This window comes from Anguilla anguilla, chromosome 6 (genome assembly GCF_013347855.1).
Source record: "Anguilla anguilla isolate fAngAng1 chromosome 6, fAngAng1.pri, whole genome shotgun sequence".
NCBI classification, from domain to species: domain Eukaryota; kingdom Metazoa; phylum Chordata; class Actinopteri; order Anguilliformes; family Anguillidae; genus Anguilla; species Anguilla anguilla.
The window spans coordinates 5,771,869-5,790,793 of NC_049206.1; the positions used below are offsets into that span (position 1 = coordinate 5,771,869).

The window sequence follows — 18,925 nt, forward strand, 5'->3', positions numbered from 1 at the left end:
GGACTGAAAGTCAACATGTGCAGGTCCAGGAAGTCAACTTGTGAGATACAGGAAGTCAACATATGCAGGTCCAGGAAGCCAACATGTGCGGGAAGAGAAGACTAGTATCCTGCCGCTCTCAAAAAAACTAGAGACACAAAGCTTTGCTGATAAACAAATTTGTGAGTCTGTGCCTGTTCTCCTACCTACCGAAAAAGGGAGCAGGAAGTGTCCAGTTCGATTTTGAACACCCCGTCTTCTCTCACGCTCTTCCTGTGAACGCTCCCTCCAAAAACTTTATTCATCATCTGCAGGGCAGACACAAAGCACACACGTGAAACACACAGCGAGCCAACAGAGAGGCAGGTGGGGGCCACGCCAGGTCTGGAACACAAGGCCATAGGTTTAAATCCCAAATCAGCTCCTTCATATCATGTGACTCCAGCAAGAAAAAAAAAAAAAAAAACGGAACTCAGCTACACAAGCAGACTTACGGGACACATAGCAGAGGCCAGGCTCTTACAGGACACGGTTCAAAAAGATCACAAGCTGCTGCCGCTAACCCCCCCCCCCCCCCTCACTTGCATCCCGTAGCAGATCCCCAAAACGGGCTTGCCCATGGTGAAAATGGCGGGATCAAAGGAGGGCGCATCCTCGGCGTACACCGAGCTCGGCCCCCCGGAGATGATGATGGCCCTGGAGGGAGGAAGGAAGGAGGAGCGTCAGCAGGCCCAAGGGACCACATTCACACCGCAACTCCCATCTTGTGCGTTTTCAACGGTTTCGCTGGGGCGCGGGTGTAGCTGGTTAACTCATTACGCAAGCACACCAATGCGCAGCCTCTGAGATCCTCCGCACTTCTTACAACGGAAATTTAGTCTTTAACGGCCCAGTGCCAAATGCTCACTCTCACGGTCTCATTGGTGACGTCTCTCAATCTATAAAGTGAATCCTTTTTTTCCCCACCTGAAGCCCTGCTCCTTGATGCGTCTCACCTGAAGCCCTGCTCTTCGATGTGTCTCACCTGAAGCCCTGCTCCTTGATGGCGAACGCGGGCGTCTCCAGGGGCAGGATCTCCGACTGCACGAGCATCTCGCGCACGCGCCGGTCGATCACCTTCCCGTACTGCGCGCCGGCGTCCAGGATGACCACCGCGTCCTCGCGGGCGCTCAGGCCGTTCTCCGCCTCCCCGCCGGGGTCCGGCTGCCGTCCAATCAAAAAAAAAAAACACGCCGCATCGCCGAGAAGAAGAAAAAAAAAGTCATTCGGCAAACAGGAATCATCCAAACTGCATTTGTCTAGCGGAGATCAAATTTGGTGTGCACTAGTCTCCACTGTTTTATTGTTTGACTTTTTTTATTATTGTTGTACATCATTTCTTGTCAGTCACATCGGCACTTGTATGGAAAGCACTTTTAACTGCGTTTATTTGTATGAAAGGTGCTATATAAATAAAGTGTGATTGGTTAATTTATCTGTATCCAGGAAAATTTGTTTTTTTATTTCATATAAACAATCAATTTTTATAGCTGGACATTTAATGAAGCAAATCAGGTTAAGCAGCCTGTTCAACAATTCAACAGCAGCGCACCACCTGGGATCTTCAACTGCATGTTTTTAAACAGCTGTTAAAATTCCATTACTTTGCTGGAAAATATGAAGGACGCAAACAAACCATTTCAAGCAGAGAAGAGAGAGTTGGATTCTAAGGGTGGGGGGGCTTCTTATTCCTGTGAAGTGGAGCATGATGATGCAATCAGTGCAGGACGCATCGACCCATCTCTTAAAAAGTGCCTGTTGAGCAGTCTGTTGTTTGTCCAGGCCAGACATTGACCAAACAGCAGCCCCCCCCCCTCCCTCTGCACGCGTCAGCTGTCCTGTCCGACGCCAATGCATGACGCGGCCACGTCTACCCACGTGCTAAAGCGAGTCACACTGACCAACAAAGCTGGTCATTCGCAATTGTAACAGTTTTTTTTTGTTGTTACAACTCGATAAATACACGTTAACAGTACGCGATAAGTTGAATGCAAAACTAGCTGACCTTCGGTCAAAAAAGACCCAAATAACAGGTGTAGTGTATATGCTCCACAAACCACGGGCTCCAAACTTAGCAATGGGGCGTAAGGAAACTTCCTCGTTAGCCTGCTGCCTCGCTACCAGTTTAAACTGAAAGTTTATCGGCTTAATGAAACATGCTGCATACCTGTTACTTAGTGCATGTCTGCGTATATCAATTTTGACCACCACAGTGTACAAGGGCTCCAAAGTCCACAAGCCGTGAGCAGCGTGTAACGAGACAGCTAGCTAGCAGTGGCTGTGGCTAACTAGACAGCAGAGGTGGACTATAACCGAGCTAGCAGGCTAACTAGGCACCGGCGTAGCTTGCTCACACGTATATAGTCTGAGTGCTAGCAAAAAGAAAAGTTACCTTCTTTTTCATAGCTCATGACTTTAAGCGGACATTAATACATTTCGAGCAACGTGTAGGATTCAAATACAGACACAAGCTACAGATTACCCAAACAAAAGCGATAGGCCGTAATGATGAGCTCTTCAAGCTATCAAAAACCCACATGGGACGCTTTTCGTCCAGTGAGAATATATCCATATGCGGCACTGGCTGTGGAGCCTCGGTTCTGTTAGCTACCTCGAGAACCAGCAATAAAAGAATCGGTGGATTAATGCAGTTAGGCTTTAAAGACTCGTACAGCATGCTAACCTTGGTGTGTCCGTTGCTTAGTGCCATGTGTGACTGCTGGTGCTGCTGCGCTGATGTGCAAATCTGTCTTCTGGTTTCCCGGCAAGTAGCGGTGGTGTGCGGCGTTTCGCGCGCCGACCACCTATCCAAGACAGCGTGCTCAGTTGTAATCGGGCACTTGATCTCCACAGTGGTGTCAGTGTTGCATTGTCTCTGAGATCTGTAAATACCCCCGAACTGCTCGGACATTTTAGGGATTTTTTAAAATCTTCAATTAAGCCCCTTCCCTCAAAATCATTTCCACCACCATCATAGATCATCTTTGGGGTTTATGAAAAGGTGATTAGCGTACATGAACAGCACACAACAAATAGACAAATAGTACATTTTGCCAATGTAGGCTACATCTGCGAATACTTTTACCTGCGTTTTTTTTTACGTTACTTATATGATTCGGTAAACCACAGATCCGTTAGGCTATTGTGTTTTCTTTTAATAGACGTTATTAAACAACTTGATGATCTGATGCAACGTCAAGTACAGTGTTGCAGGATTCTCGTGAGGCACCGACTCACCTGCCAGGAAAAGTATCTAAAAGTGAAGCGTGGCAACTAGGAAATGAGCTCGCAAAACATTATCTTCAAAAATCGAGCTAGGGCTGTTGTGCTTATTCTTCTTTAGGCTACTGTATCTGTTAATTATGCGAATGCTTCACCCAACAATAGGCTACGCTGTATCTGGTTGTCTCCTGCGTCTAAGGAATAAATCGCTTTTACGCTCATTGAAGGTAGCTATTTTATAGAAGTTTATAACTGCATAACAAACTAAAATCATATTTAGCTTTAACCGCCAGTCGAGGACACATTTCTGAGAGCGTGACAATGAGGACGTCTCACAGCTCAGCAGTAATGCTAGATGTTGAAGACCAATGTCATTTTCAGTCAGTGTTTTCAACGTTTGCCATGGTTGGAAAAGAGAGGAAAGGCATAATTAAAATGGCCAAATGGCGTCAAACGGCAAACCACGCTGCTCAATTTTGAGACAGGTATGCTTTTCCGAAGCTATAAGCAATACAGTAATCGCGTGCCCTGTTGTACCCAGTGGAATTAAAACTCACATTAGAGAGGGTGCTTTATTATGCGAAAAGTTTCTCTACCTGTCCAGTTAAACAATGGCGATTGTCCAAGTATGTACATAATGTGAGCGAATATAGCAGAAGTCGGGGGGAAAAATCATAATTGTATGCGTGAGGTGTAATTTGGAATTATTGTATAGCTTTTCGCAATTGACAAGACAAACGATATGAAATAAGATTATACAAAAGTTGGCTAATTACGCTTGATCCGGTCAGTTAGCAGTTCACTGTACCAAAGGAGTCCAACAACACTGTGTCTGTGTGTGTGCTATAAAAAAAGACAATAAACGCTACGAGTGGCTCTTAGAAGTGTATTTACGACGTTTATTATTGGGCTCACCTTGTACATTGACTCGAAACAATTAGTAATTCATTCTATGCGTGCAAACTGTACATGCAAATACAAGCTTACATAACATAACTGCACCCAGCCCATATTCACTTTGTATGTGAACCGTCCACATAGTCATTAGACGACTGTGTAATATCATATTTTAAGTCGACGTGTAAAGTGGAACAGAATTGTCCATTTCTGACACGTCGACGTGCACCCGCGGAAGTATTTTAGTGTAACACCAGCACGGAAATTTGGCTTACATCCGAGAATATCTCAGCACTAACAAGACGAGGTTAGCTAGATAATGAACACGTGTTTAATACTGTATTTATCTTGGCAAATCGCTGTAATCGTATTTTAGAGGCGTTAGTACTTTACGACACAAATATCATCTTTCTGTTTTTCTGGCTTACGTTAGCTATTTCAGCTACCTAACCAGAGAGCCACAAATTGTGGTTAGCACTAACAACATGTCAGTAGGCTTCGCGTATGTCTAATATATCCTCGATTTCGTTATCGGTGGGTGTTTCACTATTATTTTGATCATGGCTTGTCTCTGGTTGAATTGTGCTGTTGATGTTTGATAATCCACCTTGCACCCGGCGCCTTGTTGCTGGTCAAGCGTTTGTGTCAGAACATCGACGTCCAAATTAGATTTTATTTCTGGTGTAGTGTAGCTAAACGTAAAGTGTGATATTAGCCTGTAGTAAAGCGGAACCAAATAGATTATTTTCGTGAATTCGCTAATTAGCAATAGTGACCAGCTTTGCAGGTATTATGCGTAGGAGTGGGATGCACCTGTGATGTGTGATGTGATAAGTGACACACAGCGACTCGTGCTGAATTAATCTGTTATAGTTGAGACAACTTTCTGAGGTCATAGTCTACAAATTGCAATGCAGGAGTATACTGACTAAGATATTGATGCTAATGTCAACAGTTTATTTCGTAACTACGGTAACTGTTGTATCCTTTGTAGGCATACAGTTAGAGCCGTGTGTTTATTTTTAGGGGTCCTGAAATCGCTGTCGGGTTGATGTCCAGCAAATCGACATGGACACATCCGATACTGTGAGGCACAACGGAAGGCAGCGGAAACCGGTCGGTTCGGCGGACCGCGGCGGCGTCGCGCGATCGAACTCGGAAACGGAGGAGACGACCTTGCTGCAGGATTCGGACTCGCGCTCCGGCTCAGACGCGGGGGAGGATGGCCTCCCCACTGTACCTCCGAGCCTCAAGGGGGAGCTCGGAAACGTGCTACTGCTGTTCTTTCTGTACGTATTGCAAGGGATACCCTTGGGGCTGGCCGGGAGCATACCTTTAATCATGCAGAGCAAGAAGGTCAGCTACAAAGACCAGGCCTACTTCAGCCTGGTCTTCTGGCCGTTCAGCCTGAAGCTACTGTGGGCGCCCCTAGTGGACGCCATGTACGTCCAGAGGTTCGGCCGCAGGAAGTCCTGGCTGGTCCCGACCCAGTACCTGCTGGGACTGTTCATGCTCTACCTGTCCGTCACGGCGGAGTCGCTGCTGGAGGGCGACGGTCGCCACGGGCCGGACGTCTTCGCCATCACGGCGCTCTTCTTCACGCTGTCCTTCCTGGCGGCCACGCAGGACATCGCGGTGGACGGCTGGGCGCTCACCATGCTCTCCCGAGCGAACGTGGGCTACGCCTCCACCTGCAACTCGGTGGGCCAGACGGCCGGCTACTTCCTGGGCAACGTGCTGTTCCTGGCGCTGGAGTCGGCCGACTTCTGCAACAAGTACCTGCGGCAGGAGCCCAGGGACACCGGCATAGTCACGCTCTCAGGTACGGGCGTCCAGCCGGCACCTGTGTGTGTGTGTATGTGTGTGTGTGTGTGTGTGTTTGTTTGTTTGTGTGTGTGTGTGTGTGTGTTGGTTTTGGTCTGGGTGTGTGTGGGGGGGGGGGGTATTGGCACCCCCACCCCACACCTGGCATAACGAGCCTGTCCAATTGCTGAGTCGTTCCTGGAAAATGGGAAAAACAGTGATACGTAAATGTCAACTTACATTATTGGTATAAAATACTGGTAATCCCCCCCCCCCCCCGAATAACATTAGTTCCTTTGAACTTTCTGTACTAATAACTGAAAAACCGTTATATAACGCATAATGAAGGCGCTTTAAGAGTAAGAATTGACAGTTGTTTTTATATCTGGCTCTCTCTCTCTCGCTCTCCCTCGCCCTCGCTCCCTCCATGGTGCTGGCAGACTTCCTGTTCTTCTGGGCGGCGGTGTTCATGGTGACGACCACGCTGGTGGCCGTGCTGAAGCGGGAGGACGCGCGACCGCGGGACGGGAGGAGTCCGGAGGAGGCGCAGGGGGGGAGGAGTCGGGAGGAGACGCAGGGAGTTCGGGAGACCTACAGGCTGCTCCTCTCCATCGTCAGGATGCCGACCGTTTTCACCTTCTGCTGCCTGCTACTCACGGCCAAGGTGAGAGCCACCCGCCCCTTTAACGAACTAACAGACACGCCCACAATTCTCTGTTTATTCATTAAAGGGACGGGCAGGTGGTACGGTCTGGCAATGAGCAGAGAACGATGGGCGTGTTTGTTAATTCGTTAAAGGGGCGGGCAGGTCGTACCTTGGCAGTGAGCTAACCATTCGCTGCTCATTGGCAAAGTAAGATCTGCCCGCCCCTTTAATGAAATAAAAAAACATGTCGCTTAACTCTCTGCTCATTACCAAAGGAGACCTGCCCGCCCCTTTAACAGTACAGCAAGCACCTTACATAATTGTCTGATCTCTGCCATAATAAGAGCTGCCTGCTCCTTCAAAGAATTAATAAACACTCCCGCTCACAGCTGAGGAAAGATCCGCCTGCCCCTTTAAAACCCTTTAAGGTGTGAGGTCACAAATATGCAATTGGAATGTTCTCAACTGAACATTCTAATGCTGATGTCACAATAACGGCTGGTAACTGAAAGCAACGGAGTTCTAGAACACTGACCTAGAATTTTGAAGAAAAAAAAAAAACCATTCCAAAAAAAACCTACTCTTCAAAGGGTTAATGACACCATAACCACCTCCCATAATCCCTTGCTGACTGCCAAGGCCGGCCTGTTTAACGTATTTAGGTGTTTAAACAGCGTTTGTTTTTGGGCCCTGGGCTAATTTTCTGTGGTGTGCATGTCTGTCCGCATGCCCGCGTGTGCCCGCGTGTGCATGCCCGCGTGTGCCCTCGCGGTCTCGCGCGCAGGTGGGCTTCTCCGCGGCGGACGCGGTGACGGGGCTGAAGCTGGTGGAGGCGGGCGTGCCCAAGGAGCAGCTGGCTCTGCTGGCGGTGCCCATGGTGCCCCTCCAGATCCTGCTGCCGCTCATCATCAGCAAGTACACCGCCGGGCCCCGCCCCCTGGACATCTTCTACAGGGCCTTCCCGTTCAGGTGTGGAGGGAGAGGGAGGGGGCGGAGAGAGTGCACCTGTAAAAAAAAAAAAAAACAAAGAAGAAAAAAAAGTCTGTCTTAACAAGAGTTTTAGTCTTACACTGAGACTTAAAAACTTATTGTTTTTCTCTCAAGTATAAAATATTAGCTTGTTTGAAGTGGCTATTTGCTTGACGAGTTAATTTTTTTTTTTTTAGCCCTTTGGCAAATATTGAACCGAGCCAAACTATACCACCTCACTGGCAATATCTTTGTCTTATTTAGCGGAAAAAGCAATAGAAATAAGATTTTAAGTCTAAATATAAGACAAAAATACTTGTTGAGGTGAACTTTGTTTGGTTTTTGCCGTGGGAAGGACAGGGAGAGGGAAGGAGAGAATGAAGGACAGGGAGAGAGGAAGGCAAAAAGAAGGTAGAAGATGAGAGAAGGAAGGAGGAAGGGGAAATGTAGGGGAGGAATGAGGGTAAGCAGACTGGAGAAAGAAAAAAATCAGATGGAGGGGAAGAAGAAAAGGAATGAAAGAGGGAGGAAGAGGGGAAAGGAGAGGTGAGAGGGAGAGACTGAGAGAGGGAGAGACGGTAATGGGGAGAGACTGGGAGAGACAGTGAAGGTGTGTATGGGCTAAGGGGAGGGGGGTAGAGAGGGAGAGACTGAGGGGGGGAGAAGGTAATGGGGAGAGACTGGGAGAGAGGGTGAAGGTGGGTAAGGGCTAAGGGGAGGGGGGGGAGAGAGAGGGAGGAAGAGGACTCTAGGTTACAGCTGTGTAATGCTGCCCCCCCCCCCCCACAGGCTGCTGATGGGGCTGGTGTACGCCCTGCTGGTGTGGTGGACCCCCACCGTGAAACAGGGGGGCGGATTCCCCGTCTACTATTACGCCGTGGTGCTGCTCATCTATGCCATTCACCAGGTGAGCACCCCCTCGAACCTGCAACTTCTTCACCTCCTCCTCCTGTACCTCCTCATTCTCCTCCTGCACCACGTCCTCCTCCTCCACCCTCACCTCCGCCGCCTCCTTGTCCTCAACTACCGGGCATGGGCAGTTCAATTCTGCACGAATGTCAGGAAGTTTCTTTAATAAAAATATTTTTGTTGAATGTCTGGAACAGCTAAGCGGGCTGTGTCATAGAGGTGCAGGCCTTTGTGTTTAAATCTAGGCTTCCCGCAGTACTGGGTACTGTAGTTTCTCTGTAAATTGCGAGCCTAGATGGGCTGAATGGCCATCGTTGTGTCTTATGTTCTTATCAGGTGGCATAGTTTTGATGAAGGTAATGCACCAAAACTTTTCTTTCTTTTAACTTCAACTTCAATAATAATGTTGGTGGTCAAACTTTGCCGACAGATTGTTACTTGCTAATATTTTTCAACAGGTGGCGCTCTACAGTATGTATGTGGCCACGATGGCCTTCCATGCCAAGGTCAGTGACCCCATGATCGGGGGCACCTACATGACCCTGCTGAACACGGTCACCAACCTGGGGGGGAACTGGCCCTCCACCCTGGCACTGTGGCTGGTGGACCCCCTCACTACCAAGGAGTGCCAGGGGCCAGGCTCACCGAGCTGTGGGTCCCCAGCGGAGGCAGAGGTGCGTGTGTGTGTGTGTGTGTGTGTGTGTGTGTGAGTGAGAGAGAGTGTGTGTGTAAGTGTGTGTGTGTGAGAGTGAGAGAAAGAGCGAGTGAGAGAGAATCAATGTGTTTGTGTGTGTGTGTGAGAGAGACAGAGAGAGAGAGAGTATCAGAGTATGGGTGTGAGTGAGAGAGAGAGAATGTGTGTGTGTGCTTGCTTGCGTGCGCGTGTGAGCGAGCGAGCGACAGCAAATGTGAGTGAGAGAGAAAGAGAAAATCTGTATGTGTGTGCGCGCGTGTGTGTGTGTGTGTGTGTGTGTGTGTGTGTGTGTGTGTGCCCGTCTGCATGTCTAAGTCTCAGTACAGAAGCCAGGCTGTGTGTGAGTATAAACGGGCTCCTCTCTCTCCCCCCCCAGCTGTGCGCTCAGGAGGGGGGTGTGTGTGTCACCGTGCTGGACGGATACTACGTGGAGTCGGTGGTGTGCGTGGTGCTGGGGCTGTGCTGGTGGCTCTGGCTGGGGAAGAGGATGAGGGGCCTACAGGACCAGAGCCCCGCAGCCTGGAAGTGCCGAAAGACCCAGTGACCTCTGACCCCAGTGACCTGCCGCGCCCTCGTACCTCCCCTCTTCACCTCCTCCTTCCCCCCGGTTCTTAAAAGGCTTCGCTTACTTCTCCCTATCTCTGTTTTCCTTCATGTTCTTCTCTCTGTCTCTCCCTTCCCTCTCTCCCTCTCTCACTCTCCTTTTTCTCTCAATTCCCTCTCCCTCTCCCTCTCTCTCTCTCTCTCTCTCCTTTTTCTCTCCCTTCCCTCCCCTCCCCTCTCTCCCCTCCCTCTCTCTCTCTCTCACTCTCCTTTTTCTCTCTCTCCCTCCCTCCCTCCCTCCCTCTCTCTCTCTCCCTCTCTCTCTCTCCCCCCCTCCTTCCCTCTGTGAGGTTGTAGCGGTGCTGCTGTGTGGAGTGCATACTGGCCGCGTCTCAGAAACAGGACTGGTTTTAAACCCGCTAAACTGCGATTGGCAGGTCCTTTACCGCCATCCCTCACTGTTTCCGTCACCATTCACAGTGGTCCACCCGGCAGAAATGTCCTTTCAGTACTGACAATTTCTCACCACAGACTGTCCACTCAGTACTGATACTGAGGGTCTGTACTGACTCTCCTCGCAGTAGATACCCCCAGAGCGGACTCCTCTCCTCTCAGTACAGACACTCTCAGTACAGACACATTCAGCACAAAAACCGTCTTTTCTCAGAACAGACTCTGTCCACTCACCACTCGGTACATATTCTCAGTACAGACACTTTCTACAGTACAGGCTCTCCACACTGCACCATTTCCGTCAGTACTGACACTTTCAGAACAGGCTGCCTCTTCTCAGTACTGACACTCAAAACCGACCCTCAGTACAGATACTCTCGGTTCCGACATTCAGCACAGACCGTTTTTCCTCAGAACAGTTTCCACCCCGCAAAAGTACTCTGGACAGTCAATTTCAGCATAAACTCTCAGTACACTGTTTCCACTCAGTACAGACGCTCAGTACTGACTCTCATAGCACATACGCTCTCCTCTAAGCACACGCTCTTTTCTCTCACTCTTTATTTCTTTTCTTGAGTGGACAGCATTGCCCCTATGTCACAGATGAGTAATATCCAAAATCACTGACACAGTACAGACGCATTAATCAGTGTTACATGTTCGCCTCTTAGGAACGTAATCAACGTGCTGTCAGTACTGCGACTCCTAAAACCTTTTCAAATGATTCACCAAAATAGCTGTCATGGTTTACAGTCGATCAGTAGTCCTGCAGAAAGTCTAATCGTAACTGTTACCGTGTTGTGTAATTTATGAAAATCATGCTGTTGTGTGGGTATTTGCAGTATTGCTTATTAATCATAAGCAAAATTAATTATGCTGGAAGCTGAAGGACGCCCTGGATAAACTTGATAACCCACATCTTTGTTTTGTGTGGGTCCTAGAAAACAGTCATGTTTGAGAGGACTTTTATTCTGTGGAGTCATGTCATGTCACTGCATTTTAAGGGATGGAATGGAAACCCGTCTAAAGATGGCCACCGTCTGTCCTGTATCAAAATGGGGCATTCCAGGAAAATAAAAATAGCGGGTTAGTCGGGTTCTCCTGGCCATTCCAAAGGAACCGTAAACGAGCTTCGGGTTTTTGATTGGCTGATGTTTTCCACGGCCTTAAGGTTTTACATTTTCCATTTCAATTTTTAGTCGCTGTACTTTTGTTGGGGCCTATTTTAAGCCTCGTTTCAGTTTGATTTGTAGGTTTTTTTAAATTAATTTTGTGAAGTGTACGTCTCTGCTTTTTGAATATAAGGGCCGAAAGGGAATCTTAAGGGGCCGACAGTCTTCTACAAAAGCAGCTTTTGATTGTTTATGTCTCACTTCTGTCATTTTTGTCCATTGTTTAATTTTACTCTAATTCTGTGATTCAGAAAAACGTATCTGTTGCTATTATTTGAATAATTTTTAATTCAAATCCATTTGAAGCAGGGGCGTCAAACTACAGGACATCCATGCGCATGTTCATTTTCTTCCCACTTGTACGGAATCGGTTATATACGTTTGCATAATTCACTAGAGCAAAACTTTGGAGTGCAAACGGGAAGCGAAACCGCTGTTTTCCCGTCGCAAGAATGTAGAAAACAGGGAGGCGCTCAGCTAAGGGATTGACAGATTGCGCAAAGACCGGTTCTGTATGCACACTGTCCTCGCTGCACTGGAATGCACACACCTGCTATGTATAGAAATAAGAATATCTGAAAACCAGCGATTTAAATCCCAAAGTGTTTTGGCCTTATTTGTCACCCGTGGTTCTTATGTTGGTGGGACATTGGGACATGATGAAGGAACTGAAGTGAAGTGTGGCATGGTGGTCAGGGGGACCCGATAGAGATGCGCACTTTCATACAGTTCAAAGGGTTGTTTTCACATCTAAGCCATCCTGAGCCTAACCTACAGTACTTTTTACACTTTGTTTCCGCCATACGTCGTGAGCCAGGGTGGTCTGAAGGGCCACAGTCCTGTCCTGTTTTTCACTGCAAATTGGGCAGTTAACTGATCTATTCTGGCAGCTGGTTCCACAGTACGGTCTACTGGGTCTGACGTGGCTAAGCCAGCATACCCTCTGGCTCTCCCAAGACCTGAGGTGGACAGTCTAGGGGTTGTAAAAGTAAAAGTCCTGTCATGTATTTCTTCTACCTCCTGGCTGAGGAATTGTGTCAATAAGCAAATCCAGGTGATTGGAACAAAATACTGCGGGTGCCTTCTGCTTTCTGAACCTGGATTTTCCACCTCTGTCCAGGACCAGATTTCAGTCGGGGAGAGCGGGGAAATGACTAACTGTTTTCGTATTGTACTCTGAAACTCATCATTTTTTTAATACAAACAACCTACATCCCTTGGATATGATTAACACACCGCAATTCAATTTCTGGGACACACCATTCACTAGAAATATGACTGAAAATATTGTGTGAAATGTTGCATTTAAACCCAAGATTTAGGTACAACATGGCACAGGGTACACAATTCCATGTTGTATGATAGCCTACAGCCTAATTTATTTTTTGATTGCATTTATATGTTTTTGTGGCCTGCCTTTATCGGTGAAAATCTATCACAAGACTGTAGCTGTAGGACATTCTCTGGTTCTGGTCTAACATCTGTTTGATCCAAACAGCTGTATCTGTATATCCCGTCACCACGCAGCCTTAATTTACAGTTGAGTTAAATATATTTAAGAAGATCCGGTCTTGAACAAATCCAATCAATTGGTAAATTAATAATTACTGACAACAGGCTAGACAACCCCGTTCAGTTTAACCCCGCGAGGGGGGGGGGGGGGGGTGTCTGCACTTTTCCCTGGCTAGCAATCCCAGCAAAATAGTATGCTATATCAAAACTATGCGATCTGTTAGTCGCTAAAAGACCGTTCTAGATTATGCCCCGCTCTCCCCTACCCCCTGTTTTTGACTCTAAAGAAGCTTAGTCTAGTAGCCTATCGTGGGCGGAAGTTTACATTTTTGAATTTTTCTTTAAGGACAACAACACCGTTGGCCCTGTCTGTGTGCCATTCGCGCCGCATGAGTCACTCACTGCTCCTGAGATCGCGTTTCCGTGGCTCGGTTAAGACCGATTTGAAATGTCGAAACCTGCCGGGTGCAGGGCGCTAGGGAAGCGCGGCCAGATTTGCTTTCCCTGCGGCGTAAACGGCAGCCGTTACCAGGGCAACAGTACCGCGACTAATCTGTACATGTTCCGTATATCGTTATATATTATGAACCAGCTCCGAAGAACTTCATGCTATTTTCAAAGATGTACAGCAAAAAAACTATTTAATCATTGGACTGTATTTAATGAATGAAATAAATATATTCATCTTCTTTATATGTTTACTGTGTGTAAATATCTGTGTATTTGCGAAATTGAGTATAAACTGTGGTTCTGAAATATGAGAAACACTCACATTTAGTCCAAATGAGGGGAGTGCTACAGGGCAGCTGACCTTTACACAGTTTAAAAATTCATAAGGAGTCTTCATATCAGAAAATAACTGATTTGTGGTAGAATCTTGGAAAGTGTCTTGTCATGCTTTGTGCATTATACTAGGGCTATTGTCACTCGCTGACGTTATCATGTCTATAATCACAGCAATTATGCTCTCCTGTTCACTTTGTTGCATTTATTTGAAACTGCTGTTTTTTTTTTTAAATCTTGTTAATAGACAATGGTTGAAGATCTAAGTGCCCTAACGGGTTCTCAGGCAAATTGTTTTGCTGTAACTTGAGTAAAGCAAATCCGTTCAGCTGAGGAGACTGTCTGAATAGCACCGTGTAAACTTAAGTAGGCCTTCTGGTTAAGGGATTTCCTTTGATGAACCATAACAAGGGGAGAGAGGGGGCTACTTGATTTATTAACCTTTTGCTGATGTGTAGATTCACTGATCTATAAATCACCAGGATGGAAGTAATGTATCGCTGAGCATGCTATTATCAGCCCATCCGTACACAGTGGAGGTAATGTAGTCAGCGAATGGTGAATTAATTAAGTCGCTCAGCCTGTGAAGGATTTGGACTCAGCTGCATGCAGGTCCAAGCGTCAGAGTTGCCAACTGTCACACACTTGGCGTGAGACACGTGCTCTCAGACTGTGTCTCACGATCTCACGCCAAATAAGAAAACCGCAACGAGAACAAAAAAAAAGTCGCTCCCTAAATCAAGCAAATTATGGATCCGTGGTAAGCATGGTGCGTAAGCACTACAGTGATCTCGCGCCAGCCAGACGACCAAAGTTGGCAGGTCTGAAGTCTGCGCTACGTGATTGCACAATGCGTCTGTGAGTGTGGAACACGGTTAGCCGCGAGTTAGCGCCATCTTAGTTCTCGCCGATGGTGCGCCTGGTGCCTGCGGGCTGCCTGTGGTAACTTCAGCAAGAACTATATCTTCCTTCCGGGTCTGTGCTGCATCTCCTGTAGTGCTGTGCGGCCTGCTGCCCGGACAGCAGTCGCTGGCGGGAGAGAAGCGCGTTCAGCCCTGCTCCCCGCTGTATTGGTGCTGGGGACACGGGTGAACAGACAGGCCAAACTGGCCACTCCAAACGGGGGGGTGGATATGAAATGGGAGGGAGGGACAGAGAGAGAGAGAGACACACTAAAGGTTTTTAGCTATAGGCGCTGATAGCACGGCTCTCCTCTCTTGCAGAGAGCAGGTGTCAGAGGGGCCCTCGTCCTGCTGGCGAAAATGCTGAGGTTTCACCTCGTCTCTGATCCCCGGGAATTAAAAAAAAAAAAAAAAAAAGGCGCTAAATCATGTCTAGGCCTCGCCCCGGCAATTACGGATAAGCTGCTGTGATTAGCTGAAGGGGGGGGCGGGGGGAGGGGGAAGGGGGAAGGGGGGGGGGGGGGGGACGCAAACGCGTGGGAGCTGTGGCCCGGCTCGAAAGACGGCATTCGTCAAACGGGCGACGGGATGGACCCTTTCACCACAGACAGCCCCGGGGGGGTCGGATTACCGAACAGGAGGGGCTGAGGACATTTCACACAACCGAAAACAGGCCGGGGCACGCGCGCGTCTGCGGACTCGTCTTGCGCTGCGGAGCAGCGCTGGAAGAACAGAGCCTGAAAACAAACAGCGAGCGTGTGAACGCTTCCAGGGCCCGAGGAGAAGCCTTTGCCCTCACGGGGGGGGGGGGGTTAACCCGCCTCAGTTACGTCACATTACAGGCATTTGGCAGACGCTCTTATCCAGAGTGACGTACAACAAAGCGTGTAACCATAACCAGGAACAAGTGTGTCGAAACCCCTAGAGAGAAGTACCGTTCCAAGTGCAGGGAACAACCGCATAGTTCAGCTTGGACCTTGAAGGTTAAACTGATTAACGCTAACACAAACGAGAACAGCAACAACGCAGTCTGTGCAAAAATACAAGCGGTAGTTAAGACGAGTGCATTAACTAAGTCACCTACGAAACAGGTACCTAGTTACAACCCTAAGCTTACAGTCAATTTAGAGATTACAGGGAGGTAGGGAGGGATGGGGAGAGGTGCAGCCTGAAGAGGTGAGTTTTTAGTTGTTTGACCCCTCTAGTTGTCACATATGGACCGTAGGAGGAGCTGTCAGACAGGTACTGAGCATCCCCAGATAGCTGTGTGTGAGTGCATACGTATGTGTACGCGTAATGCACGCAAGCACATTCACTCATGCAATACTGTGCGCCCCCCCCCCCGCCCCCCACCGTCAATAAGGGTCAGTGCTACAGTATTATCCGTGTGTGCGTGTGTGTGTGTGTGTGTGTGTACACACTCTTCTTCAGGAAACTGAAACCTAGCGCGTGTTATTTCAACAGCTGCGGAACTCTGCGGTTGCTAGGCGACCGCGGCATGCGCTCCTCCGCTCTTTCGGCTTGCGACAGAACGCGCGTTGTGCTCCCGTCACAGAAGGGGCGGGGTGGGCGCAGTTTCGCAACGTTTAAAAACTCCGCCCGGGACACCGGTATCATAGGGTGTTACAGTGTTGTGAAAGAATCAATCTCACACTCTCGTAATCACCAGGTTCGGCTGTAATATGTTCACGGAGGTGGACCTGTTGCTTAAGCAGATACATACGGTGAATATGGATAAGGTCGCTCTCTACTTTAACTAGGCTGCACTACTGTTCGAATAAAACCGTCAAACCAACTTAGACTCAAAGTTACCATTTAAAGCTTCGATGTCTAGATATACAGTAGCCGTACCACTGGGAAGTTTTGATGGCAGTGTCGATTGTCCACCAGCAGGGGGCGCGAAGGCCACAGTTATGGGCAGTCCTGTCCGTGCCTGAGGCTCTTCACGTTTACGTTCCCAGAATATGAAAAATGTTGTTATGACTCATGCTCAGTTCTGTGTAATACACAAAAAAATCAAAATCAAAATCAAACCGCAGTTCATTGAAGATAATAACAAGTAATAACAAGTGTTTCACAATTTTTCGTAGTTTTACAGTTCTCGATCTGCATCGCAATATATCTGAACTGTTCTACGATGCATATGTATTGCAGCAATTCAGGTTAAGTTCCTTGCACAACAACAGCCAGGTCCTACCAGGGAATCAAGCAACAGCCATGTCCTACCTGGGAATCGAACAACAGCCATGTCCTACCTGGGAATCGAACAACAGCCATGTCCTACCAGGGAATCAAACAACAGCCATGTCCTACCTGGGAATCGAACAACAGCCATGTCCTACCTGGGAATCGAACAACAGCCATGTCCTACCAGGGAATCGAACAACAGCCATGTCCTACCTGGGAATCGAACAACAGCCATGTCCTACCTGGGAATCGAACAACAGCCATGTCCTACCTGGGAATCAAACAACAGCCAGGTCCTACCTGGGAATCAAACAACAGCCATGTCCTACCAGGGAATCGAACAACAGCCATGTCCTACCTGGGAATCGAACAACAGCCATGTCCTACCTGGGAATCAAACAACAGCCATGTCCTACCTGGGAATCGGCCCTTAACCATTCTGCTGCACAGCCACCCCTAGTTACCCTGATGAGGAGCTTGGAGAGGCCTTTGCTGTGTGGTCACATTGATCTGACCCACACCTGTGTCCCCCTCATCAGAGAGTACAAGCGAGGCATTGGCATCTCAAACCGTCACGGGCCTGGGAATTCAGCCTCAGTGAATGTACCAGGTCTTTCTCAGTCCTGGATGAAATGGCAGTCATTATGGGGGGGGGGGGGGGGGTGATTGGGGGGTTGCCCTTGTTTCTCTGTGCCAGGGTGATTAAAGGGAACACGATTGCCGTTCATACCTTTGTTTTGTGAAGTTTTTCAGATGTCGTCTTCCCCCTGCTTTCGTTTCACAACCAGGTCTCTCGCTCTCTCTCTCTCTCTCTATCTCTCTTTTCACACCCCCTTCCTGTTTATCTCAAATCAAAACCAAAAAAAAATATAAAAGAACGGAGGAAGTTGTGCAAGAGAGACGTTTCATTTAATCTGTCTGAGAGGCGTGAAACCAACTTGCCTCAGACACACAGATTCACAGGTTCATTCAGCTTCTACAGGTCAATTTAAGACATACTAATGCACTTGATAATGCATTTCCAACAGACTGCCGAATGCATTCCTTGCGAATGTGCTATGCACAGCCAGACTGTCGCTAACGCAAGTTGCCAGTGCTTTGCCAGGACATTTGCAAGCACATTTCTAAGGAAAATGCATCGCATATGGATCACCAGTACAGTAGAAAGTCATTCACTAATGTATGAACACACTAGGAAGCCAAGTAAAAAGCACACTATATATTAATGAAATGCGTTCACTTGCAAATGGTTGCAGGTAACATATCCTCAGTACATTTCAATGCATCTCCAGCAGAACATGTATTTTGATAACACGTTAATTATAATGACGAATGGAGAAACTCATTTTAAGTGTGTTGCTATGCAAATCCGGCAGAGTTATTGATTTTGTAAAGCATCAGATATGTGCACATTACCAGACCAGCGGTCCCAGGGAAGCGGAGACACTGGTTTTCTCCTGCGGAATTCAGAACTCACCGCGGAATCCTGCAGAATTTCGGGTTCAGAACTCCTGCCTGGCGATGACCTGGGGTCGTGACCCCACACCAGAGGTGGGAAAAATCCAGGATCAGAAAGTACGAATTCCCCCCCACCCAGTATTTCCAACCACGGTATTTCCCGTTCCAATCACCTGGACCGGCTAAGTAGCATAAATAATTTCACCAGGAGGTTGGACTCTAATTAGTGAAATCAGCCTGGTTGAGTTTATGGGTAGAATAACACATGCCCGTACTTTCACTTTCTGGCCCCTTGTATGGAATTTACAGAGATGAGAGAGGGAGAGCAGTACAGCCCAGCAGGGAAGCACCTATTGGATTGCCGATTGGTGCATCAGCGTTTAACAAGTCAGGGCTACAGCGACTTGCTAGCGACAAGAATTATCCACCGTCTACATTGCACTTGTCTGAACGGCTGATCGTTATCTCCTTTTATCTCACCTCACCAATGTTGATCGGCAGACCGATGCAGCGTCAATTTCCAGAAAGTTGGGGGTTGAAGAGCTGTGACATTTTATGCTTGCATGCTTGAAAGATAGAGAGGGGGGGGGGAGAGGAAGAGAGAGAGGGGTGGGAGAGATAGAGAGAGAGTAAGAGAGAGAGAGAGGGGTGGGAGAGAGAGAGAGCGAGAGAGAGGCAAAGTTTCCTCATTAATTTAAACAGCGATTTATCTCCTGGGACAGAAGCTGATTTTTTTTTTCCTGACAGGGGAACACGT

The 18,925-nt window shown here is 48.0% G+C and overlaps 2 protein-coding genes and 1 long non-coding RNA gene across 8 annotated transcripts in view; 1 reads left to right on the forward strand and 2 right to left on the reverse strand.

The window, feature by feature from the left end:
• LOC118229665 (GMP synthase [glutamine-hydrolyzing]-like) overlaps positions 1–3,122 on the reverse strand; it is an 11,884-nt gene extending 8,762 nt beyond the window's left edge. Inside the window, exons 1-5 of one of the 3 annotated variants that reach the window (XM_035421835.1) lie at positions 3,104–3,122; positions 2,702–2,822; positions 1,004–1,182; positions 561–675; positions 190–287 (exon numbers count right to left, since the gene is read on the reverse strand). In XM_035421835.1, coding sequence (XP_035277726.1) covers positions 190–287; positions 561–675; positions 1,004–1,182; positions 2,702–2,728 — 419 coding nt within the window. In that variant the 5' untranslated portion in view covers positions 2,729–2,822; positions 3,104–3,122. Of the gene's footprint in view, positions 1–189; positions 288–560; positions 676–1,003; positions 1,183–1,654; positions 1,774–2,701; positions 2,881–3,103 lie in introns of those variants that run through there. The other 2 variants (XM_035421836.1, XM_035421837.1) reach the window with 2 other exon arrangements.
• A 215-nt stretch (positions 3,123–3,337) lies between these two features.
• On the forward strand, positions 3,338–9,882 carry LOC118229666 (acetyl-coenzyme A transporter 1-like). 4 transcript variants are annotated; one of them, XM_035421842.1, is made up of 7 exons: positions 3,338–3,725; positions 5,164–5,959; positions 6,381–6,604; positions 7,371–7,555; positions 8,345–8,462; positions 8,923–9,138; positions 9,535–9,882. In XM_035421842.1, the coding sequence occupies exons 2-7, from the start codon at positions 5,206–5,208 to the stop codon at positions 9,700–9,702; spliced, it is 1,665 nt and encodes a 554-aa protein (XP_035277733.1). In that variant the 5' UTR covers positions 3,338–3,725; positions 5,164–5,205; the 3' UTR covers positions 9,703–9,882. The 4 variants fall into 4 exon arrangements, with proteins under 4 accessions (XP_035277733.1, XP_035277732.1, XP_035277731.1 ...); XM_035421841.1 differs by lacking the exon at positions 3,338–3,725 and adding an exon at positions 4,333–4,444; XM_035421840.1 differs by lacking the exon at positions 3,338–3,725 and adding an exon at positions 4,373–4,671 and having other exon boundaries at positions 5,132–5,959.
• LOC118229667 lies at positions 7,508–17,517 on the reverse strand. Its single transcript, XR_004765709.1, has 3 exons — positions 17,441–17,517; positions 16,336–16,519; positions 7,508–7,591 (listed from the first exon to the last, which is right to left on the reverse strand). It is a non-coding gene; the product is annotated as an uncharacterized LOC118229667 (long non-coding RNA).
• Between the last annotated feature and the right edge of the window lie 1,408 nt (positions 17,518–18,925).